The sequence below is a fragment of the Salmo salar genome, chromosome 15 (genome assembly GCF_965601325.2).
Source record: "Salmo salar chromosome 15, fSalSal1, whole genome shotgun sequence".
NCBI classification, from domain to species: domain Eukaryota; kingdom Metazoa; phylum Chordata; class Actinopteri; order Salmoniformes; family Salmonidae; genus Salmo; species Salmo salar.
In genome coordinates, this window is record NC_138305.1 from 107227501 (window position 1) to 107253648 (window position 26148).

A 26148-nucleotide genomic window follows, 5' to 3' on the forward strand; every position below is an offset into this window, starting at 1 on the left:
AAAGAGATCTTCTGTTGAATCTGACAATTAATCTGGATGGTTGTACAGTCGTCTCAAATAAAACTGTGAAGGACCTCGGCGTTACTCTGGACCCTGATCTCTCTTTTGAAGAACATATCAAGACTGTTTCAAGGACAGCTTTTTTCCATCTACGTAATATTGCAAAAATCAGAAATTTTCTGTCCAAAAAATGACGCAGAAAAATGTATCCATGCTTTTGTTACTTCTAGGCTGGACTACTGCAATGCTCTACTTTCTGGCTACCCGGATAAAGCACTAAATAAACTTCAGTTAGTGCTAAATACGGCTGCTAGAATCCTGACTAGAACCAAAAAATGTGATCATATTACTCCAGTGCTAGCCTCCCTACACTGGCTTCCTGTTAAGGCAAGGGCTGATTTCAAGGTTTTACTGCTAACCTACAAAGCATTACATGGGCTTGCTCCTACCTATCTTTCCGATTTGGTCCTGCCGTACATACCTACACGTACGCTACGGTCACAAGACGCAGGCCTCCTAATTGTCCCTAGAATTTCTAAGCAAACGGCTGGAGGTAGGGCTTTCTCCTATAGAGCTCCATTTTTATGGAATGGTCTGCCTACCAATGTGAGAGACGCAGACTCAGTCTCAACCTTTAAGTCTTTACTGAAGACTTATCTCTTCAGTAGGTCCTATGATTAAGTATAGTCTGGCCCAGGAGTGTGAAGGTGAACGGAAAGGCTGGAGCAACGAACCGCCCTTGCTGTCTCTGCCTTGCCGGTTCCCCTCTTTCCACTGGGATTCTCTGCCTCTAACCCTTTTACAGGGGCTGAGTCACTGGCCTACTGGTGTTCTTCCATGCCGTCCATGGGAGGGGTGCGTCACTTGAGTGGGTTGAGTCACTGACGTGGTCTTCCTGTCTGGGTTGGCGCCCCCCCCCTTGGGTTGTGCCATGGCGGAGATCGTTGTGGGCTATACTCGGCCTTGTCTTAGGACGGTAAGTTGGTGGTTGGAGACATCCCTCTAGTGGTGTGGGGGCTGTGCTTTGGCAAAGTGGGTGGGGTTATATCCTGCCTGTTTGGCCCTGTCCGGGGGTATCATCGGATGGGGCCACAGTGTCTTCTGATCCCTCCTGTCTCAGCCTCCAGTATTTATGCTGCAGTAGTTTATGTGTCGGGGGGCTAGGGTCAGTCTGTTACATCTGGAGTATTTCTCTTGTCTTATCCGGTGTCCTGTGTGTATTTAAATATGCTCTCTCTAACCCTTCTCTCTTTCTGTCTTTCTCTCGGAGGACCTGAGCCCTAGGACCATGCCTCAGGACTACCTGGTATGATGACTCCTTGCTGTCCCCAGTCCACCTGGCCGTGCTGCTGCTCCAGTTTCAACTGTTCTGCCTGCGGCTATGGAACCCTGACCTGTTCACCGGACGTGCTTGTTGCACCCTCGACAACTACTATGATTATTATTATTTGACCATGCTGGTCATTTATGAACATTTTAACATCTTGACCATGTTCTGTTATAATATCCACCCTGCACAGCCAGAAGAGGACTGGCCACCCCTCATAGCCTGGTTCCTCTCTAGGTTTCTTCCTAGGTTTTTGGCCTTTCTAGGGAGTTTTTCCTAGGGAGTTTTTCCTAGCCACCGTGCTTCTTTCACATGCTTTGCTTGCTGTTGGGGTTTTAGGCTGGGTTTCTGTACAGCACTTTGAGAATATCAGCTGATGTACGAAGGGCTATATAAAAATAAATTTGATTTGATTTGTCAGATAAATGACATGCAGCTCAGGGCTCCAGCGATGTGTAATGTTTGCTAACTTCCTTAGCTAAGTGGCTAGACGTCAAGACACAGCGGATACATCCCCTCCTGGATCAACATCTCTGTTGCCTAAATTGTTTTTGTGCGTATTTTTAAATACACATTTGGTAATACTGTATACACCAGTATGGTACAGAAACGGTACAAACACCTGGATATCGCCCAACTCTAATGTGTGGTAGCTACCTGAGCTGTAGCTATCTGTGGAGGACTGGGAGATGGAGCGAGAGAGGGAGCGCCGGCCGGCCTTAGTGGGGTACTTCTGAAACTCCTGTTTATCTTCCGCGTTAGCAAACTGGATCTGAAGAAGAAGAAGAAGAAGAAGAGGTTTGAGGCATGAATTAGTCTTCAGTTGACATTATGTTGGAAACTTTATTCAGTCAGCCTGTAGTGGGTCAGAGATACTGTAGTCAGTGAGCCTGTAGTGGGTCAGAGATACTGTAGTCAGTCAGCCTGTAGTGGGTCAGAGATACTGTAGTCAGTCAGCCTGTAGTGGGTCAGAGATACTGTAGTCAGTCAGCCCTGTAGTGAGTCAGAGATACTGTAGTCAGTGAGCCTGTAGTGGGTCAGATATACTGTAGTCAGTCAGCCTGTAGTGGGTCAGAGATACTGTAGTCAGTCAGCCTGTAGTGGGTCAGAGATACTGTAGTCAGTGAGCCTGTAGTGGGTCAGAGATACTGTAGTCAGTCAGCCTGTAGTGGGTCAGAGATACTGTAGTCAGTGAGCCTGTAGTGAGTCAGAGATACTGTAGTCAGTCAGCCTGTAGTGGGTCAGAGATACTGTAGTCAGTCAGCCTGTAGTGGGTCAGAGATACTGTAGTCAGTCAGCCTGTAGTGAGTCAGAGATACTGTAGTCAGTCAGCCTGTAGTGAGTCAGAGATACTGTAGTCAGTCAGCCTGTAGTGAGTCAGAGATACTGTAGTCAGTGAGCCTGTAGTGGGTCAGAGATACTGTAGTCAGTCAGCCTGTAGTGAGTCAGAGATACTGTAGTCAGTCAGCCTGTAGTGGGTCAGAGATACTGTAGTCAGTCAGCCTGTAGTGGGTCAGAGATACTGTAGTCAGTCAGCCTGTAGTGGGTCAGAGATACTGTAGTCAGTCAGCCTGTAGTGGGTCAGAGATACTGTAGTCAGTCAGCCTGTAGTGGGTCAGAGATACTGTAGTCAGTGAGCCTGTAGTGAGTCAGAGATACTGTAGTCAGTCAGCCTGTAGTGGGTCAGAGATACTGTAGTCAGTCAGCCTGTAGTGGGTCAGAGATACTGTAGTCAGTCAGCCTGTAGTGGGTCAGAGATACTGTAGTCAGTGAGCCTGTAGTGGGTCAGAGATACTGTAGTCAGTGAGCCCGTGGTGGGTCAGAGATAGTCAGTGAGCCCGTAGTGGGTCAGAGATAGTCAGTGAGCCCGTGGTGGGTCAGAGATAGTCAGTGAGCCCGTGGTGGGTCAGAGATAGTCAGTGAGCCCGTGGTGGGTCAGAGATAGTCAGTGAGCCCGTGGTGGGTCAGAGATAGTCAGTGAGCCCGTGGTGGGTCAGAGATAGTCAGTGAGCCCGTGGTGGGTCAGAGATAGTCAGTGAGCCCGTGGTGGGTCAGAGATAGAGTATGTGACATAGAATTCCCAACTATGGACTTTTATGTAGACCTGGTACAGTGTTTAATGAGGAGGGGACCAGATCTATGGAGTTGTAATATTTAATGGGTACCAACCAACCAGCCAACCTAACATTTCAACTGGCTGTGAAACCTAGATCAGGGCTCTCCCAAAGGTGTAGACGATTAAAAAGACACATTGTGATCTTTCTGCCCACCTCCGAAGGTCTAACTGTGTGGCACATCTCAGTGCTAGAGGCGTCATTACAGACGTGGTTCGATTCCAGGCTGTATCACAACCGCCCGTGATTGGGAGTCCCATAGGGCGGCACTCAGTTGGCCCAGTGTTGTCCGGGTTTGGGTTTGGCCGGGGTAGTCCGTCAGTGTAAATAAGAATTTGTTCTTAACTGACTTGCCTGGTTGTCACATCCTGACCAGTAAAAAGGGTCATATGCCATAGTAGTATGGTCAGGGCGTGGCAGGAGGGTTGTTTTGTGTGGTTTGGGTTTTTTTTTTGTTCTAGTTTTCTATTTCTATGTTTCGTTTTCTATGTTTGGCCGAGTATGGTTTCCAATCAGAGGCAGGTGTCTTTCGTTGTCTCTGATTGGAAGCCACACTTAGGCTGCCTGTTTTCCTTTGGGTTTTGTGGGTGGTTGTTTTCCGGTTGGTCGTTTGTTATTTTGTTATTGAAGTGTTTTCATTAAAAGGATGAGCACTATACGCGCTGCACCTTGGTCTGTTCAATACGACGACTGTGACACTAGTTAAATAAAGGTTAAATTAAAAAAATAGATTTATCATTATACCGGCCCCTAAAATCATTGACAGGTTAACCTAAAATAAATAAATCTTATTTTAAAATAATAATTTGCAAATAATTGACATACAGGGAGACACCAGCTAATCTGGTCACAATGCGGACATAGAGGAAGGAAAAGAGACATTTTAAAACACACACACAGATCAGTCTGGACTGACACACTTCTCTGTGAAAGTACACACACACAGATCAGTGTGGACAGGCAGAAAGACATGTAAGACATACACAGTTGGTGTTGGACATTAGAGAGATTAAGGAGACTTTTAACTGGGTCAATGAGGGCAACAGACAGCCAGGGAGGGTAAGATGGTGTTGGAGGTAAAGCTCTGTGGAGATAGCAGATCATTAGATAGGCTAATCATCTGTTTTGTGTTTCCTGTTCGTTATGTCTTTCAACATACGTACACAATGACTGCTGTAAACAACCTGAAGACCATACAGTCATTATCTACAGGGAGCCTTCACAACAACCTGGAGACCATACAGTCATTATCTACAGGGAGCCTTCACAACAACCTGGAGACCATACAGTCATTATCTACAGGGAGCCTGCACAACAACCTGGAGACCATACAGTCATTATCTACAGGGAGCCTGCACAACAACCTGAAGGAGACCATACAGTCATTATCTACAGGGAGCCTTCACAACAACCTGGAGACCATACAGTCATTATCTACAGGGAGCCTGCACAACAACCTGGAGACCATACAGTCATTATCTACAGGGAGCCTGCACAACAACCTGGAGACCATACAGTCATTATCTACAGGGAGCCTTCACAACAACCTGGAGACCATACAGTCATTATCTACAGGGAGCCTGCACAACAACCTGGAGACCATACAGTCATTATCTACAGGGAGCCTGCACAACAACCTGAAGGAGACTATACAGTCATTATCTACAGGGAGCCTGCACAACAACCTGGAGACCATACAGTCATTATCTACAGAAAGCCTGCACAACAACCTGAAGGAGACCATACAGTCATTATCTACAGGGAGCCTGCACAACAACCTGAAGGAGACCATACAGTCATTATCTACAGGGAGCCTGCACAACAACCTGAAGGAGACTATACAGTCATTATCTACAGGGAGCCTGCACAACAACCTGGAGACCATACAGTCATTATCTACAGGAAGCCTGCACAACAACCTGGAGACCATACAGTCATTATCTACAGGGAGCCTGCACAACAACCTGAAGGAGACCATACAGTCATTATCTACAGGGAGCCTGCACAACAACCTGGAGACCATACAGTCATTATCTACAGGGAGCCTGCACAACAACCTGAAGGAGACTATACAGTCATTATCTACAGGGAGCCTGCACAACAACCTGGAGACCATACAGTCATTATCTACAGGGAGCCTGCACAACAACCTGGAGACCATACAGTCATTATCTACAGGGAGCCTGCACAACAACCTGAAGGAGACTATACAGTCATTATCTACAGGGAGCCTGCACAACAACCTGAAGGAGACTATACAGTCATTATCTACAGGGAGCCTGCACAACAACCTGGAGACCATACAGTCATTATCTACAGGGAGCCTGCACAACAACCTGAAGGAGACTATACAGTCATTATCTACAGGGAGCCTGCACAACAACCTGAAGGAGACTATACAGTCATTATCTACAGAAAGCCTGCACAACAACCTGGAGACCATACAGTCATTATCTACAGGGAGCCTGCACAACAACCTGAAGGAGACCATACAGTCATTATCTACAGGGAGCCTGCACAACAACCTGAAGGAGACCATACAGTCATTATCTACAGGGAGCCTGCACAACAACCTGGAGACCATACAGTCATTATCTACAGGGAGCCTGCACAACAACCTGAAGGAGACCATACAGTCATTATCTACAGGGAGCCTGCACAACAACCTGAAGGAGACTATACAGTCATTATCTACAGGGAGCCTGCACAACAACCTGAAGGAGACTATACAGTCATTATCTACAGGGAGCCTGCACAACAACCTGGAGACCATACAGTCATTATCTACAGAAAGCCTGCACAACCTGGAGACCATACAGTCATTATCTACAGGGAGCCTGCACAACAACCTGAAGGAGACTATACAGTCATTATCTACAGGGAGCCTGCACAACAACCTGAAGGAGACTATACAGTCATTATCTACAGGGAGCCTTCACAACAACCTGAAGGAGACCATACAGTCATTATCTACAGGGAGCCTTCACATCAACCTGAAGGAGACCATAGTCATTATCTACAGGGAGCCTGCACAACAACCTGAAGGAGACTATACAGTCATTATCTACAGGGAGCCTTCACATCAACCTGAAGGAGACCATACAGTCATTATCTACAGGGAGCCTGCACAACAAACCTGAAGGAGACTATACAGTCATTATCTACAGGGAGCCTGCACAACAACCTGAAGGAGACTATACAGTCATTATCTACAGGGAGCCTGCACAACAACCTGAAGGAGACCATACAGTCATTAACTACAGGGAGCCTGCACAACAACCTGGAGACCATACAGTCATTATCTACAGGGAGCCTGCACAACAACCTGGAGACCATACAGTCATTATCTACAGGGAGCCTGCACAACAACCTGGAGACCATACAGTCATTATCTACAGGGAGCCTGCACAACAACCTGGAGACCATACAGTCATTATCTACAGAAAGCCTGCACAACAACCTGAAGGAGACCATACAGTCATTATCTAAAGGGAGCCTTCACAACAACCTGAAGGAGACCATACAGTCATTATCTACAGGGAGCCTTCACATCAACCTGAAGGAGACCATACAGTCATTATCTACAGGGAGCCTGCACAACAACCTGAAGGAGACTATACAGTCATTATCTACAGGGAGCCTTCACATCAACCTGAAGGAGACCATACAGTCATTATCTACAGGGAGCCTGCACAACAACCTGAAGGAGACTATACAGTCATTATCTACAGGGAGCCTGCACAACAACCTGAAGGAGACTATACAGTCATTATCTACAGGGAGCCTGCACAACAACCTGAAGACCATACAGTCATTATCTACAGGGAGCCTTCACATCAACCTGAAGGAGACCATACAGTCATTATCTACAGGGAGCCTGCACAACAACCTGAAGACCATACAGTCATTATCTACAGGGAGCCTGCACAACAACCTGAAGGAGACCATACAGTCATTATCTACAGGGAGCCTGCACAACAACCTGAAGGAGACCATACAGTCATTATCTACAGGGAGCCTTCACAACAACCTGAAGGAGACTATACAGTCATTATCTACAGGGAGCCTTCACAACAACCTGAAGGAGACCATACAGTCATTATCTACAGGGAGCCTGCACAACAACCTGAAGGAGACCATACAGTCATTATCTACAGGGAGCCTGCACAACAACCTGAAGGAGACCATACAGTCATTATCTACAGGGAGCCTGCACAACAACCTGAAGGAGACTATACAGTCATTATCTACAGGGAGCCTGCACAACAACCTGAAGGAGACCATACAGTCATTATCTACAGGGAGCCTGCACAACAACCTGAAGGAGACCATACAGTCATTATCTACAGGGAGCCTGCACAACAACCTGGAGACCATACAGTCATTATCTACAGGGAGCCTGCACAACAACCTGAAGGAGACTATACAGTCATTATCTACAGGGAGCCTGCACAACAACCTGAAGGAGACTCATACAGTCATTATCTACAGGGAGCCTGCACAACAACCTGGAGACCATACAGTCATTATCTACAGGGAGCCTGCACAACAACCTGGAGACCATACAGTCATTATCTACAGGGAGCCTGCACAACAACCTGGAGGAGACTATACAGTCATTATCTACAGGGAGCCTGCACAACAACCTGAAGGAGACTATACAGTCATTATCTACAGCGAGCCTGCACAACAACCTGGAGACCATACAGTCATTATCTACAGGGAGCCTGCACAACAACCTGAAGGAGACTATACAGTCATTATCTACAGGGAGCCTGCACAACAACCTGGAGGAGACTATACAGTCATTATCTACAGGGAGCCTTCACAACAACCTGGAGACCATACAGTCATTATCTACAGGGAGCCTGCACAACAACCTGAAGGAGACTATACAGTCATTATCTACAGGGAGCCTGCACAACAACCTGGAGGAGACTATACAGTCATTATCTACAGGGAGCCTGCACAACAACCTGAAGGCAGGTGACAGACAGGTCTGGAACACCTAGACAGAATGGCAAAGACAGCGATCAGGCTGGTTCCACCAGGATAACAGAATGGCAAAGACAGCGATCAGGCTGGTTCCACCAGGATAACAGAATGGTAAAGACAGCGATCAGGCTGGTTCCACCAGGATAACAGAATGGTAAAGACAGCGATCAGGCTGGTTCCACCAGGATAACAGAATGGTGAAGACAGCGATCAGGCTGGTTCCACCAGGATAACAGAATGGTAAAGACAGCGATCAGGCTGGTTCCACCAGGATAACAGAATGGTAAAGACAGCGATCAGGCTGGTTCCACCAGGATAACAGAATGGTGAAGACAGCGATCAGGCTGGTTCCACCAGGATAACAGAATGGTAAAGACAGCGATCAGGCTGGTTCCACCAGGATAACAGAATGGTAAAGACAGCGATCAGGCTGGTTCCACCAGGATAACAGAATGGTGAAGACAGCGATCAGGCTGGTTCCACCAGGATAACAGAATGGTAAAGACAGCGATCAGGCTGGTTCCACCAGGATAACAGAATGGTGAAGACAGCGATCAGGCTGGTTCCACCAGGATAACAGAATGGTAAAGACAGGGATCAGGCTGGTTCCACCAGGATAACAGAATGGTAAAGACAGCGATCAGGCTGGTTCCACCAGGATAACAGAATGGTAAAGACAGCGATCAGGCTGGTTCCACCAGGATAACAGAATGGTAAAGACAGGGATCAGGCTGGTTCCACCAGGATAACAGAATGGTAAAGACAGCGATCAGGCTGGTTCCACCAGGATAACAGAATGGTGAAGACAGCGATCAGGCTGGTTCCACCAGGATAACAGAATGGTAAAGACAGGGATCAGGCTGGTTCCACCAGGATAACAGAATGGTAAAGACAGCGATCAGGCTGGTTCCACCAGGATAACAGAATGGTAAAGACAGCGATCAGGCTGGTTCCACCAGGATAACAGAATGGTAAAGACAGCGATCAGGCTGGTTCCACCAGGATAACAGAATGGTGAAGACAGCGATCAGGCTGGTTCCACCAGGATAACAGAATGGTGAAGACAGCGATCAGGCTGGTTCCACCAGGATAACAGAATGGTAAAGACAGCGATCAGGCTGGTTCCACCAGGATAACAGAATGGTAAAGACAGCGATCAGGCTGGTTCCACCAGGATAACAGAATGGTAAAGACAGCGATCAGGCTGGTTCCACCAGGATAACAGAATGGTGAAGACAGCGATCAGGCTGGTTCCACCAGGATAACAGAATGGTGAAGACAGCGATCAGGCTGGTTCCACCAGGATAACAGAATGGTAAAAACAGCGATCAGGCTGGTTCCACCAGGATAACAGAATGGTGAAGACAGCGATCAGGCTGGTTCCACCAGGATAATAAACATTGAAACCTGCCCTGGACCTAAAGTAGACCCCAGAAAAAGAATAGATCTTTATTGTCCACTTGCATGGATAGCCGTATATTTTAGTTGTTGTCAGCATACCCAACCTGACGCCAAACACACACATACGACAGGCTGGGAGCAGCATAGGGTCAGACACAGAGCATCGTCCCTGGTCAGCTGGCAACTCAGCCTTCAGACACTGATGTAACAGTGATGTATCAATGTCATCTCTCTGTTTCCCTGTGGTCATTTCACCTCATAAGGTTGAATTAACAGTGTCCTCACTCCTCAATGACACTTCAACAGAACCACACTGTCCAATGTCCACCAAAACTCTACTAGTATGCGTCACTAGGTTTGTGTTTATGTGTGTGTGTGTGTGTTTATGTATGTGTGTGTATGTATGTATGTGTGTATATATGTGTGTATGTATGTATGTATGTATGTATGTATGTATGTATGTGTGTATGTGTGTGTGTGTGTGTGTGTGTGTGTGTGTGTGTGTGTGTGTGTGTGTGTGTGTGTGGCCAACCATACATACATGGGTTAGCTTCCTGTATGGTCTGTTGTTATATTTCAGACGTCCGTGGGTTGTGTTTATACTGAAAACGACATGTGTGGAGATGATGAGTTGACACAACACGTAAGAGATAACTCCCAGACAATAAGGCAGACTAACGACGGTGACTTGGCTATTATGGGTTTACATTGACGTATGAAGCACACTAATGTGTTTAGGGTCAGTCATTGCAGAGTCATCCATATGGCGATAATAAAAAGGTACCCAAGTTAAAACCAGTATTTTATAGAGACCTAACCCAAAACATAGAAACAAATGTCGTGTGTTGACACTTACAACCAGATGACCTGTTAGTGATAAGTAGAGTTAGTTAGTTAGTTATATACCTAGTTAGTAGTTTCAAGAGTAGAAGCTAGTAGCCTACAGCTATCCATTGAACTTTCATAACCTAACTACAAACTCTGTTTAAATAGAGAAAACAGCATGGAGCGGAGAACTCTGTATGTGGCTGTTTTGGCAACTGGATGTGTGGCCTATAGTGGGCTCTCTCGTTTTAGTGTAAAAGCATTTGGTGTTTGCTTTGCATCTATGTAGGGTGCATGTCAATGGTCTAGACAGACAGACAGACAGACAGACAGACAGACAGACAGACAGACAGACAGACAGACAGACAGACAGACAGACAGACAGACAGACAGACAGACAGACCAGACAGACAGACAGACACTCTCGTTACAGAGTAATAACCATGGAAATAGTGATCTCATGTTTCTATGGCGATAACCACTACAACAGTTTTTCCTCTTAACCTTGATCACAGTGAATTAGAGAATCCTGACCTTTAAATTCTATCTGCAATCATATCTGTGCCTCTTATAACACGAGCTAATCATCTACAATTCCAATTAGTTTCAAACTTGAAGAGATGGCCAACGATTAAACCCAGATGAGAGCGTGAAAGCCAGAGCCAATCAGCACAGAGAAGAACACAAAATGTAAAGGTCTTATCCAGTAGGTATCTGATAACAGAGTACAGACATATTCTGGACTAAAACAATTCACCTATTGAATAATAACAGAGTCTATAGATAAAGAGTCATTACGGTATGTAACTTCATATGGACTAGGTTACTGTACCTGCTCCATTCCGTGCCGATGCCCTGGCCCATACCCATGTTGTGGGTTTCTATGTGTTATGGTTCCCTGTCTGTCCTTCTCCATGGTCAGCTCTTAGTCTCTAGCTCTGCCTCTGTTTCTCCGTCTAAGTGATGGTCCTGTAGTTTCTCTGACTGAGTGATGGTCTTGTGTTTCTCTGACTGAGTGATGGTCCTGTAGTTTCTCTGACTGAGTGATGGTCTTGTGTTTCTCTGTCTGTGTGTCCCTGACGTTACGTTGCTACCTGGTTATTATTACTGAACACACACACACACACACACACACACACACACACACACACACACACACACACACACACACACACACACACACACACACACACACCTCAGACCAGACAGATAGGGGGAGGTTTCTGTGTGGACATTACTATAATTTCTAACATGTAGGAGTCGGGGGTGTCCAAACTATATACAACCTGAACAATCCCTCCTCTCTCCCTCTGTCTGTCTTGGTATCGTCCTTGGCAACTACACGCTAGCTGGAGCCGCAGGCCATTTGTTTGACACCACTGCACACAAAACCCCACACACACAGTACAAACTATTTGTCTTGCCTTGCTTAATCTACTCGAGCTCGTCATTTCCTGTATTTCCTGCACCTCTCTGATTCAGAGGGGTTGGGTTGGTTAAATGCGGAAGTCATTTAACCCAACGGTCTGTTCTCTGCGGTAGAATGGCCAGACGGAAGCCACTCCTCAGTAAAAGCCACATGAAAGCCCGTTTGGAGTATGCCAAAGGCACCTAAAGGACTCTCAGACCATGAGAAACAAGATTCTCTGGTCTGATGAAACCAAGACTGAACTCTTTGGGCTGAATGCCAAGCGTCACGTCTGGAAGAAACCTGGCATCATCCCTACGGTGAAGCATGGTGGTGGCAGCATCATGCTGTGGGGATGTTTTTCAGCGGCAGGGACTGGGAGACTAGTCAGGATCGAGGGAAAGATGAACGGAGCAAAGTACAGAGAGATCCTTGATGAAAACCTGCTCCAGACTGCTCAGGACCTCAGACTGGGGTGAAAGTTCACCTTCCAACAGGACAACGACCCTAATCACACAGCTAAGACAATGCAGGAGTGGCTTCGGGTCTGTTTGTCCTTTATAGCCCAATATGGTCCCAGATCTGTTTGTGCTGTAATATACAAGACCTGGGACCAGGCTATAGCTTAAGCCTCAATAGGCAGCCATCCATTCCTATAGCCATCATCATCTTATAGCTATATCCCCTCTGTCTCAGGGACCATAGGAGTCGGTTATACAGCACAAACTGATCTGGGACCAGGCTATAAGCCTACACTGCAGTCCAATACCCACATTGTCGTCCTATAACTAAAAATACTCCTTCTGTCTCTTAGATGGTTGAGCAGGTCACAGACTTGGGCTCCCCTGGCCTCTGTGATCCCCCAGTGAATGTCAATAGGAGGTGTAACAGCAGAGAACAGGCTAAGTACAGAGGAAGGTGTAACAGCAGAGAACAGGCTAAGTACAGAGGAAGGTGTAACAGCAGAGAACAGGCTAAGTACAGAGGAAGGTGTAACAGCAGAGAACAGGCTAAGTACAGAGGAAGGTGTAACAGCAGAGAACAGGCTAAGTACAGAGGAAGGTGTAACAGCAGAGAACAGGCTAAGTAACAGAGGAAGGTGTAACAGCAGAGAACAGGCTAAGTACAGAGGAAGGTGTAACAGCAGAGAACAGGCTAAGTACAGAGGAAGGTGTAACAGCAGAGAACAGGCTAAGTGTAGACATGACAGAACAGGACATGACAGGACATGATATGACAGAACATTTTATGACAGAACAGGGCAAGGCAGGACAACACAGGACCTAACAGAACAGGACCTGACAAAAAAGGACAGAACAGGACATGACAGAACAGGACATGACAGAACAGGACATGACAAAACAGGACATAACATGACAGAACAGGACATGACAGAACAGGACAGAACAGGACATGACAGAACAGAACAGGACATGACAGAACAGAACAGGACATGACAGAACAGGCCGGAACAGGACATGGGAGAACATTTTATGACAGAACAGGACATGGCAGGACCAAACAAGACCTGACAGAACAGGACCTGACAAAAAAAGGACAGAACAGAACAGGACATGACCTGACAAAATAGGTTATGAAATTACAGAACAGGAAATGGCAGGACAAGACAGAACATGACAGAACAGAACACAACAGGACAGGAAGTGTAAATCCATAATCCCTCCACAGCCAACGAAGGGCCACTAAAATCTCTCTCTCTCTCTCTCGTAAAACACATCGCACACAGACGTCACCTGTGTCTACGTTCCACAGAGTTCAGAGGCATGACGGCTTAGACCCAACTAGTGTTATGAAAAACAGACAGGCTGATAAACCCCCCTCTCCACTCTCCAAACTCTACGACCTTCAAGACCACACCGTGACCTTTATAGCTGCTGTGTCCTGACTGAGTGTCAAGGTTGTTTCCATGGGTAGGATACACACAGACACTAGGCTATGCAGCCGTGATGCACATAGGCAAAGCTGACAACCAGACGAATCCATGTGAGAGGAACAGTATAACAGTAGTGATGGTGAATTGTGTTTGCAGATATAATGTCTTTCTTTTAGCGTCAAAACATGGAGGAGACAAGACCAAATGTCAAGGACCTGAGAACTCAACAGACCCGAGACAGGTAGGCAACGTTAACAGGAAGCGAGACCGGTAGGCAACGTTAACAGGAAGCGAGACAGGTAGGCAACGTTAACAGGAAGCGAGACAGGTAGGCAACGTTAACAGGAAGCGAGACAGGTAGGCAACGTTAACAGGAAGCGAGACAGGTAGGCAACGTTAACAGGAAGCGAGACAGGTAGGCAACGTTAACAGGAAGCGAGACAGGTAGGCAACGTTAACAGGAAGCGAGACAGGTAGGCAACGTCAACAGGAAGCGAGACAGGTAGGCAACGTCAACAGGAAGCGAGACAGGTAGGCAACGTTAACAGGAAGCGAGACAGGTAGGCAACGTTAACAGGAAGCGAGACAGGTAGGCAACGTTAACAGGAAGCGAGACAGGTAGGCAACGTTAACAGGAAGCGAGACAGGTAGGCAACGTTAAATTTGGAGACATTTGCCTGCATCACAAATGGCATCTAATTCCCTTTATGGTGCACTTGTTTTGACCAGGTCCCATAGGGCTGTATAGGGAATAGGGGTGCCATTTGGAAGGAAAACATTCTAAATGTCAGGACATTAATTCAAAACGAGCAAGACAAATGTTCTGGACCAGTCAGTATGGATGTGCCAAATGTATCAGCTTATTGCTACTTTCTCTCAGTGCCAAATGACTCATACGCTGATAGTCAAACACTGTGTGAGCAGCACAGCACTGCAGCATGACACATTCAGCACTGTGTAAGCAGCACAGCACTGCAGCATGACTAGGGTTGGAAAATTCTGGTAACTGTCAATAAATTACATGGTTTTCCCGAAATCCCGGTTGGAGGATTAGCGGAATCAGGAAGGAATAAGCAGGAAATCCGGAAGCCTCCAACCAGGATTTCTGGAAAACCAGGGAATTTATTGAAATTTCCCATAATTTTCCAACCCTAATAAGCATGACAACTTCAGTACTGCTGGTAATGGCAGACATAGAGAAGTTACTTAAAGGAATCGGTTCCAGAATAAACATTATCAATAGAGTTACTGTGTGGTATCAGTGTTGAAATTAGATTCTAGATGTACGAGGCACCAAAACCTTTAGATGTACGAGGCACCAAAACCTTTAGATGTCCGAGGCACCAGAGCCTTTAGATGTACGAGGCACCAGAGCCTTTAGATGTACGAGGCACCAGAACCTTTAGATGTACGAGGCACCAGAGCCTTTAGATGTACGAGGCACCAGAACCTTTAGATGTACGAGGCACCAGAGCCTTTAGATGTACGAGGCACCAGAACCTTTAGATGTACGAGGCACCAGAACCTTTAGATGTACGAGGCACCAGAACCTTGCTCTCAATATAGCTTCAAGTTTCTCAGTGTCCAAATCACCAACAAACTAACATGGTCCTAACACATAAAGACAGTCGTGAAGGGGGCACGACAACGCCTATTCCCCCTCAGGAAACTGAAAAGATTTGGCATGGGTCCTCAGATCCTCAAAAAGTCATACAGCTGCACCATCAAGAGCATCCAGACTGGTTGCATCACCGCCTGGTATGGCAACTGTTCGGCATCTGACCGCAGGCACTACAGAGGGTAGAGCAGACGGCCCAGTACATCACTGGGGCTAAGCTTCCTGCCATCCAGGACCTCTATACCAGCCGGTGGCAGAGGAAGGCCCTAAAAATTGTCAAAGACTCCAGCCACCCAAGTCATAGACTGTTCTCTCTGCTACCGCACGGCAAGCAGTACCAGAGCGCCAAGTCTAGGTCCAAAAGGCTTCTTAACAGCTTCTACCCCCAAGCCAAGCAATTTTATTTAACTAGGCAAGTCAGTTAAGAACAAATTCTTATTTACAATGACGGCCTAGGAACAGTGTGTTAACTGCCTTGTTCAGGGGCAGAACGACAGATTTGTACCTTGTCAGCTCGGGGATTCAAACTTGCAACCTTTCGGTTACAAGTCCAACGCTCTAACCACTAGGCTACCCTGACTGTACATTAACATAAAATCTCTTTCTATGGCTATATGGTATTCCATTCTATATGTTCTTTAAACACATGTTAATTACATGTAACTTTTAATTAATACAAATGTATTAACTGTATATTAAAATGTACTGAACTTGACCTCGACATAAACTAAAGTTCAATGTACCATACGATTCTATCACAAAATAAAGTAGATTTGAACGTTGGACTCATAGTGTTACAGAAATCTAATGTAGGAGAATATTTCCTAAGAGGTAGTCTTTCATGAAAAGTGACAACAAAAGATAAAAGCATGAATAGATGTAATATAATAATGAATCCATTCTCAGTCACCTTCCAGGAGGTGTGTTGTGTAACTATAGTGGGTAGATTAATAAAGAGGAGGGAGTGCTATTGTGTCCACACAACACACACACACACACACACACACACACGCACGCATGCACACACAGACATGGACACATAGACGGACACACACACACACACACACTGGAGATTCGGTGGGTGAAGCTCAATTCCATGTGGCTAGTAACAGTATAGTCACAGTGTAGTGACAGTGTAGTGACAGTGAATACACTAAATAGGCCTAGAATTACACTCCCAACTTGCATAACTGTCCAATTTACCGTCATGTGGTATGGAGAAAGACACCAGGGTTGGTATGGAGAGAGAGAGAGACACCACGGTTGGTATGGAGAGAGAGAGACACCACGGTTGGTATGGAGAGAGACACCACGGTTGGTATGGAGAGAGAGAGAGACACCACGGTTGGTATGGAGAGAGAGAGACACCACGGTTGGTATGGAGAGAGAGAGACACCACGGTTGGTATGGAGAGAGAGAGAGACACCACGGTTGGTATGGAGAGAGAGAGAGACACCACGGTTGGTATGGAGAGAGAGAGAGACACCACGGTTGGTATGGAGAGAGAGAGAGACACCACGGTTGGTATGGAGAGAGAGAGAGACACCACGGTTGGTATGGAGAGAGAGAGAGACACCACGGTTGGTATGGAGAGAGAGAGAGAGAGACACCACGGTTGGTATGGAGAGAGAGAGAGAGAGAGACACCACGGTTGGTATGGAGAGAGAGAGAGACACCACGGTTGGTATGGAGAGAGAGAGAGAGAGAGACACCACGGTTGGTATGGAGAGAGAGAGAGAGAGAGAGAGAGAGACACCGCGGTTGGTATGGAGAGAGAGAGAGAGAGACACCACGGTTGGTATGGAGAGAGAGAGAGAGACACCACGGTTGGTATGGAGAGAGAGAGAGACACCACGGTTGGTATGGAGAGAGAGAGAGACACCACGGTTGGTATGGAGAGAGAGAGAGAGACACCACGGTTGGTATGGAGAGAGAGACACCACGGTTGGTATGGAGAGAGAGAGAGACACCACGGTTGGTATGGAGAGAGAGAGAGAGACACCACGGTTGGTATGGAGAGAGAGAGAGAGACACCACGCTTGGTATGGTGAGAGAGAGAGAGAGACACCACGGTTGGTATGGAGAGAGAGAGAGAGAGACACCACGGTTGGTATGGAGAGAGAGAGAAAGACACCAGGGTTGGTATGGAGAGAGAGAGAGACACCACGGTTGGTATGGAGAGAGAGAGAGACACCACGGTTGGTATGGAGAGAGAGAGAGACACCACGGTTGGTATGGAGAGAGAGAGAGAGAGACACACCACAGTTGGTATGGAGAGAGAGAGAGACACCACGGTTGGTATGGAGAGAGAGAGAGAGAGAGACACCACGGTTGGTATGGAGAGAGAGAGAGAGACACCACGGTTGGTATGGAGAGAGAGAGAGACACCACGGTTGGTATGGAGAAAGAGAGAGACCACGGTTGGTATGGAGAAAGAGAGAGACCACGGTTGGTATGGAGAGAGAGACACCACGGTTGGTATGGAGAGAGAGAGAGACACCACTGTTGGTATGGAGCGAGAGAGAGACACCACTGTTGGTATGGAGCGAGAGAGAGACACCACTGTTGGTATGGAGAGAGAGACACCACGGTTGGTATGGAGAGAGAGAGAGACACCACGGTTGGTATGGAGAGAGAGACACTACGGTTGGTATGGAGAGAGAGAGACACCACGGTTGGTATGGAGAGAGAGAGACTACGGTTGGTATGGAGAGAGAGACACTACGGTTGGTATGGAGAGAGAGAGACACCACGGTTGGTATGGAGAGAGAGAGACACTACGGTTGGTATGGAGAGAGAGAGACACCACGGTTGGTATGGAGAGAGAGAGAGACACCACGGTTGGTATGGAGAGAGAGAGACACTACGGTTGGTATGGAGAGAGAGAGACACCACGGTTGGTATGGAGAGAGAGAGACACCACGGTTGGTATGGAGAGAGAGAGAGAGAGACATTACGGTTGGTATGGAGAGAGAGAGAGACACTACGGTTGGTATGGAGAGAGAGAGACACTACGGTTGGTATGGAGAGAGAGAGACACCACGGTTGGTATGGAGAGAGAGAGAGAGAGAGAGACACTACGGTTGGTATGGAGAGAGAGAGAGACACTACGGTTGGTATGGAGAGAGAGACACCACGGTTGGTATGGAGAGAGAGAGAGACACCACGGTTGGTATGGAGAGAGAGAGAGAGAGAGACACTACGGTTGGTATGGAGAGAGAGAGAGAGAGACACCACGGTTGGTATGGAGAGAGAGAGAGAGAGACACCACGGTTGGTATGGAGAGAGAGAGAGACACCACGGTTGGTATGGAGAGAGAGAGAGAGACACCACGGTTGGTATGGAGAGAGAGAGAGACACCACGGTTGGTATGGAGAGAGAGAGAGAGAGACACCACGGTTGGTATGGAGAAAGAGAGAGACCACGGTTGGTATGGAGAAAGAGAGAGACCACGGTTGGTATGGAGAAAGAGAGAGACCACGGTTGGTATGGAGAAAGAGAGAGACCACGGTTGGTATGGAGCGAGAGAGAGACACCACTGTTGGTATGGAGCGAGAGAGAGACACCACGGTTGGTATGGAGAGAGAGAGACACCACGGTTGGTATGGAGAGAGAGAGAGACACCACGGTTGGTATGGAGAGAGAGACACCACGGTTGGTATGGAGAGAGAGAGACACCACGGTTGGTATGGAGAGAGAGAGAGACTACGGTTGGTATGGAGAGAGAGACACTACGGTTGGTATGGAGAGAGAGACACTACGGTTGGTATGGAGAGAGAGAGACACCACGGTTGGTATGGAGAGAGAGAGACACTACGGTTGGTATGGAGAGAAAGAGACACCCCGGTTGGTATGGAGAGAGAGAGACACCACGGTTGGTATGGAGAGAGAGAGACACTACGGTTGGTATGGAGAGAGAGAGAGACACCACGGTTGGTATGGAGAGAGAGAGAGAGACACTACGGTTGGTATGGAGAGAGAGAGAGACACTACGGTTGGTATGGAGAGTGAGAGACACTACGGTTGGTATGGAGAGAGAGAGACACCACGGTTGGTATGGAGAGAGAGACACCACGGTTGGTATGGAGAGAGAGAGAGAGAGAGAGAGAGAGAGAGAGAGACACTACGGTTGGTATGGAGAGAGAGACACTACGGTTGGTATGGAGAGAGAGAGAGACACCACTGTTGGTATGGAGCGAGAGAGAGACACCACTGTTGGTATGGAGAGAGAGACACCACGGTTGGTATGGAGAGAGAGAGAGACACCACGGTTGGTATGGAGAGAGAGACACCACGGTTGGTATGGAGAGAGAGACACCACGGTTGGTATGGAGAGAGAGAGACACCACGGTTGGTATGGAGAGAGAGAGAGACTACGGTTGGTATGGAGAGAGAGACACTACGGTTGGTATGGAGATAGAGAGACACCACGGTTGGTATGGAGAGAGAGAGACACTATGGTTGGTATGGAGAGAGAGAGAGAGAGAGAGAGAGAGAGAGAGACACTACGGTTGGTATGGAGAGAGAGAGAGACACCACTGTTGGTATGGAGCGAGAGAGAGACACCACTGTTGGTATGGAGCGAGAGAGAGACACCACTGTTGGTATGGAGCGAGAGAGAGACACCACTGTTGGTATGGAGAGAGAGACACCACGGTTGGTATGGAGAGAGAGAGAGACACCACGGTTGGTATGGAGAGAGAGACACCACGGTTGGTATGGAGAGAGAGACACCACGGTTGGTATGGAGAGAGAGAGACACCACGGTTGGTATGGAGAGAGAGAGAGACTACGGTTGGTATGGAGAGAGAGACACTACGGTTGGTATGGAGAGAGAGAGACACCACGGTTGGTATGGAGAGAGAGAGACACTATGGTTGGTATGGAGAGAGAGAGAGAGAGAGACACCACGGTTGGTATGGAGAGAGAGAGAGAGAGAGAGAGAGAGACACCGCGGTTGGTATGGAGAGAGAGAGAGAGAGACACCACGGTTGGTATGGAGAGAGAGAGACACCACGGTTGGTATGTAGAGACAGAGAGACACCACGGTTGGTATGGAGAGAGAGAGAGACACCACGGTTGGTATGGAGAGAGAGAGAGAGACCACGGTTGGTATGGAGAGAGAGAGAGAGACACCACGGTTGGTATGGAGAGAGAGAGAGAGACACCACGGTTGGTATGGAGAGAGAGAGAGAGAGAGACACCATGGTTGGTATGGAGAGAGAGAGAGAGAGAGACACCACGGTTGGTATGGAGAGAGAGAGAGAGACACCACGGTTGGTATGGAGAGAGAGAGACACTACGGTTGGTATGGAGAGAGAGACACCACGGTTGGTATGGAGAGAGAGAGAGACACACCACGGTTGGTATGGAGAGAGAGAGAGAGAGAGACACTACGGTTGGTATGGAGAGAGAAAGACACCACGGTTGGTATGGAGAGAGAGAGAGAGAGACACCACGGTTGGTATGGAGAGAGAGAGAGAGACACCACGGTTGGTATGGAGAGAGAGAGAGACACCACGGTTGGTATGGAGAGAGAGAGACACCACAGTTGGTATGGAGAGAGAGAGACACTACGGTTGGTATGGAGAGAGAGAGAGAGAGACCACGGTTGGATAAACAAATAAATATTCTATTGGACATGTCTTTTGTTTTAGAAAACCATAACACTTATTCATCTTCCCCAAATACTGCTCCGCACTACAGCAAAATAATGATTTTTTAATAATTGCCATAATCTATGTTCAACTTCAGTGTTTTAGATAGTCTTATTCACTGTTTTGACCCTGTAAATCCATCTTCTTACTCAAGACTTTAACACTCTACAGGTGTCACAGTTTGACCACAGCAGGGAGCCCTGGTTCTCAGCCTCTCACATGAATTCATAACACAGAGATTTATTTTCATAAGACTCAAGACCACATTCCTCCAATATCCAGTGTGTTTAAAACACCACGACCCCGTAATCACAAAGAACATCAGAGCAGGAATGCTGATCTAGGATCAGATCCCCACTGGTCATATAATCTTATTTATGATCTAAAGGGGAAAATTTATCCTAGATCAGCATTCCTACTCTGAGAGGCTTTGTGTATACGGCCCAGACTCCCTGTAGACTGAGGCTCTGGGAAACTCAGTCCACATATTGTCAGGTCTAAGAGGGTCTCTGCAGCAATAAGCTCTGGGTTGTATAAGCTCTGTGATGTGTCCCAAATGGCAGCCTAGTAGCCCCATATGGGAGCCCTGGTCAAAAGTAGTGCACTATAAAAAGGGAATAGTGTGCCATTTGGGACATATCCCTGGATGTCATGCTACAGTATAAACCAAAGACTTGGGCTGTATACATTCTGGGGATACTAAGCATATCATTCAAATCCAGACAGTGCAGTACAATGCACCTCAGTCAGTGCAATTGGCAATTAGATGGTACTCAGTCCACATATTGTCATGGCTCATAAAGGGGTTAGACACTCAGCAGTGACATGTTCTGTTTTAATCCATCCAAACCCAGAACTAGGTCCAAATCTTACGTGCGCAGGCTCCCGAGTAGCGCAGAGATCTAAGGCACTGCATCGAAGTGAGAGAGGCGTCACTACAGACCATGGTTCGATTCCAGGCTGTATCACAAACGGCCGTGATTGGGAGTCCCAATAGGGCGACGCACAATTGGCCCAGCATCGTCCGTGTTTGGCCAGTGTAGGCCCGTCATTGTAAAATAAGAATTTGTTCTTAACTGACTTGCCTAGTTAAATAAAGGTTAAATAAAATGTTAAATAAAAAGGTTAAATAAAGGTCAAATAAAGGTTAAATGTTAATAGTCTATCACAGTAAGCATCGTAAATGGCTCCTTTTCGGCCATGGCCCATAGTGCTCTTGGGGAAATGCCATTTGGGACCCGATCACAATCGAGAGTTAAATAAGCTCAGTGCAGCTCAGTCCATCGTTGCAACACACATCCCTCCATGACATTGAAGCGAGTGTTTCCTCCTGTAGCAGCTTACTGTCATCCCTTCACTATACTGGCTCTGTCTTTACTGAAACACTCTGGGAAGTCAACTACTGAGTCTCCAGCGGTTGTTTGACAATGTTTTTTTCCTAAATTGGTCAAGGCAGGGAAAGGGACAGATTTAGGAACATACAGGAGACACATTCCTGATAATAAACAAGTTATACATTATTTTTTATAAATAAACTATATAAACTCTCTGAATGTTCCTCAATATGTTGTAACATGTTTTAACAACAACAATCTGTTATCAACCAGAATATAATAAAGAACACACTAATGTGTCATTTCAGACACTGATTGTGGCCAGGAATAGTTCATTGTGTATGTACATCCCTAAAGCCTTTCTTCAGTCTCTGACTGCAAGGCACCGTGTCACAAGTCTGGAACTAAAATCTAAATACAGCATACCTCTGGCCCTTTGCTATATGTCTACATCCATCGCAGGGGTGTCAATTGGGTATGGCAAAGTATAGCAGAGTATTAAAACCATTCCAATCCTGATTAAAAGACAATAGCAGTTTAGCATATTAGGACCAGCTTTAGGACCATGCAGACGTCTTGGAGCGGGCAGGAAGGCTGTTTGCCTGGCTGCAGTGAACAGCATGACTTTCCCTTCAAAACAGTGCAGAGGTTAAAGATGGCTGTAAAATGGCTAGGTAACTGCTGTTTGACTTGACATGAAACTAAACTAGAGTTTTTAATCCCAGTGCAGAGCTAGTGTGTAGCAGCTAATTGCTGTAAAACATGTTGTCGTAGAATGTAATTTATGTCCCTTATCAACTGAGGTGAATGAAAATACAGCAGCCAAGGTGATCATGGCTGGAGTCAATTTTGTTTGTTTTTGTTGTTCTACGAATAGCATTATAGAGTTTTTAAATTGTGTAGAAATGCAGTAAATGAGCTTCAACACTGTCACTTTGCCATACCCTATGTTTATCTGAACTGACCCCACTTTGCCAAACCCTATGTTTATCTGAACTGACCCCACATCTATCTGAACTGACCCCACTTTGCCAAACACTAGGTTTACCTGAACTGACCCCACTTTGCCATACCCTAGGCTCATCTGAACTGACCCCACTTTGCCATACCCTATGTTTATCTGAACTGACCCCACTTTGCCGTACTCTAGGTTTATCTGAACTGACCCCACTTTGCCATACCCTGTTCATCTGAAATCATGTCTCAATTTAGCTGCATTTAAAAATAACTGGCCACAACAAACTGGCTACAATTGGGAGCAGGGGTGCAACTTCCCCTGGCCACACGACCTCCCCACCGGAGATGCCTCAGAGCGGTTGAGTAGGCTGTTTGGTGGCTTCAGCCGGCTGGATTTAGGACCACGTGGACACCACAGAGCATGCAGACAGGCTGTGCAGCTTCTGACCAGCACTGTGCTGCTGTCTGTGTGTTGCAATTTTTCTCAGAGTTGTAAAAGCAAGCAGAGCAGAAACTGGCCACTCTTTATTTGACTGATGTAGCTGGCAAGGTAACAGCTGTTTGACTTAACTGAAAAAAAGTATTTATTCCCACATTAGCTAATGTTTCATCCTCTCTCGACTGAAGTTCTGTCTGAAGAAAATTAACTAGCTAGCCAGCTAGTAGCTACCACAGCCAGTTCAGCTCTAGCTATCTGTCAGTTTTGTAGCCTTTTTGTTCCGTTTCAACAGAAGTAAATTAACTTGGCTAGTTTTCGCCAGTAGATGTATCATTAGAGCTTGCCAAAAGTTGGCTAACGTTAGCTAGTTAGCTCACTTACTTTAGGTATTATTTGTGCCTCAATCACACTACAGTAGACTTCAATCAAACGATGAAACCAGCGGTCAAACGATCGAAAAGACCGATATTCAGATGTTTTTTTGACAGCGCAATGTGAGTTTTTATTAGAGTCAGTATAGCATTGTAACGTTATTGATCTTTCAGTTTCCCTAGCTAATTCCCTACTTTTCACACTAACATAGTATAAACAGCTCTACAGGCTTCACTGTCATGGTGCACAGTCAGTACACAACACAATATTAATGATGATGAATGGATACAGATACTGTATGTTTGAATGCCCAGTCATATTCATATCTACTCAGACATCAATTACTGCAGTTTATGGCCATGCATAGAACATACTATATGCCAGTGAAACTGAATATCATGCAGTCAGAAATGTAATTCCTCTGCTGGAGGTGTAAAACACAAAAGGGGACATATTTGCATTATGTGAAGGCTGGAATCTTTTTTTTTTTGTAGAGCAGTAGCAAATAGATCATTTTTCCCCCATGGCACACGAGACACCCGTGACATTTTGCCCCTGTCCATTGAGGAGGCCGCTGGGGATGCCACGTTCCAAGGAATATGGGGATTGTGACTCAGACGCAGCCATTTCATGGCTATTCATTGTTTCATAACATCCATTGTGTACAGTGTTTTGCTGTGTCTATCAATCACCAGTAGTAGCCTACATTTACCGTTAATTCCCATCATTTATCATCTGCCATCTGCCATGTGGCTCAGTTGGTAGAGCATGGTGTTTGCAACGCCAGGGTTGTGGGTTTGATTCCCACGGGGGGCCAGTACAAAAGAAAAATGCAATAAATGTATGCATTCACTACTGTAAGTCGCTCTGGATAAGAGTGTCTGCTAAATGACTAAAATGTAAAAAATGTAATGTAAATGTTTGGTTATGGTAATTTCTGTTAATGCATTCAATATAGTATTAGTACAGTCATTTACAGTTGTCATTGTCGGGAGTAGACTTGTGTTTAACAGATGTTAATGATACACTCTTGAGAAACACTTTTTTATTTTTGTTTATTTCATTTACAAGTTTTGGCAATTTATGTATTCATTTCTTGTTTGAAACGCTCCTGTCATTGCTGAGTAAAGACGCACACCTGAGTATGCATATAGAAGTAGGACTAGTCTACCTGGCCTGCGCGCAAATGTAGGCCTATAAATGTGCCCATTTCAAGATGTCTGATAGTATCTGACTGTCTTAATGAACCAACACTAATGAGCTGTGGAGCTTTTCAAAGTAATTTATTCTTCACCTTAAACAGAAAGTAAACAAAGTCTGTTTTTAGAATCAATTGAGAATGACAATAGTTTCTCAAATTATTTGAACAATATTTCGAACTCTCCCCCTTTTGATAACCACTCTGCAAGTAAGGGAAAAACAGAATGCTCTGATCCAGTGGAAATATCATAAAATACCTGATTACTTCTTATCCTTTGCACAAATAGGCTACAGCTGTGTCTGCCCCAAGCTCACTGGTGCTGGAAACAGAGGGCCCAGAATATTTGATACAATGTCTCAAGATTGCTAGTGCTTTTGGGGCCACCCAGTTGATACAATATTTCAAGATCGTTGAAACATTGGTTATTTTCTACCTGCTGGCTGCAATGTTTTTGTGTTGGCTTTATGTAGGTTATTATTACATAGTTGGCACATGGCAATAAAAGTTACTTTTAGATTTGTATCATTTTCATTTAGATTGTCTGTGGTTAATAAACATTCTATGATTTTGAGATACAAAGACTATTATAATTTAAATTAAACTGTT

At 46.2% G+C, this 26148-nt stretch overlaps 1 protein-coding gene across 3 annotated transcripts in view; it reads right to left on the reverse strand.

Moving 5' to 3' along the window:
* Positions 1–26148, reverse strand: part of LOC106572868 (S-adenosylhomocysteine hydrolase-like protein 1) — a 62825-nt gene that overhangs the window by 33928 nt on the left and 2749 nt on the right. For 2 of the 3 annotated variants that reach the window (XM_082962252.1, XM_082962253.1), the window contains exon 2: positions 1985–2099. In XM_082962252.1, the coding sequence (XP_082818378.1) occupies positions 1985–2099 (115 nt within the window). Of the gene's footprint in view, positions 1–1984; positions 2100–11494; positions 11790–26148 lie in introns of those variants that run through there. The other variant, XM_082962254.1, reaches the window with a different exon arrangement.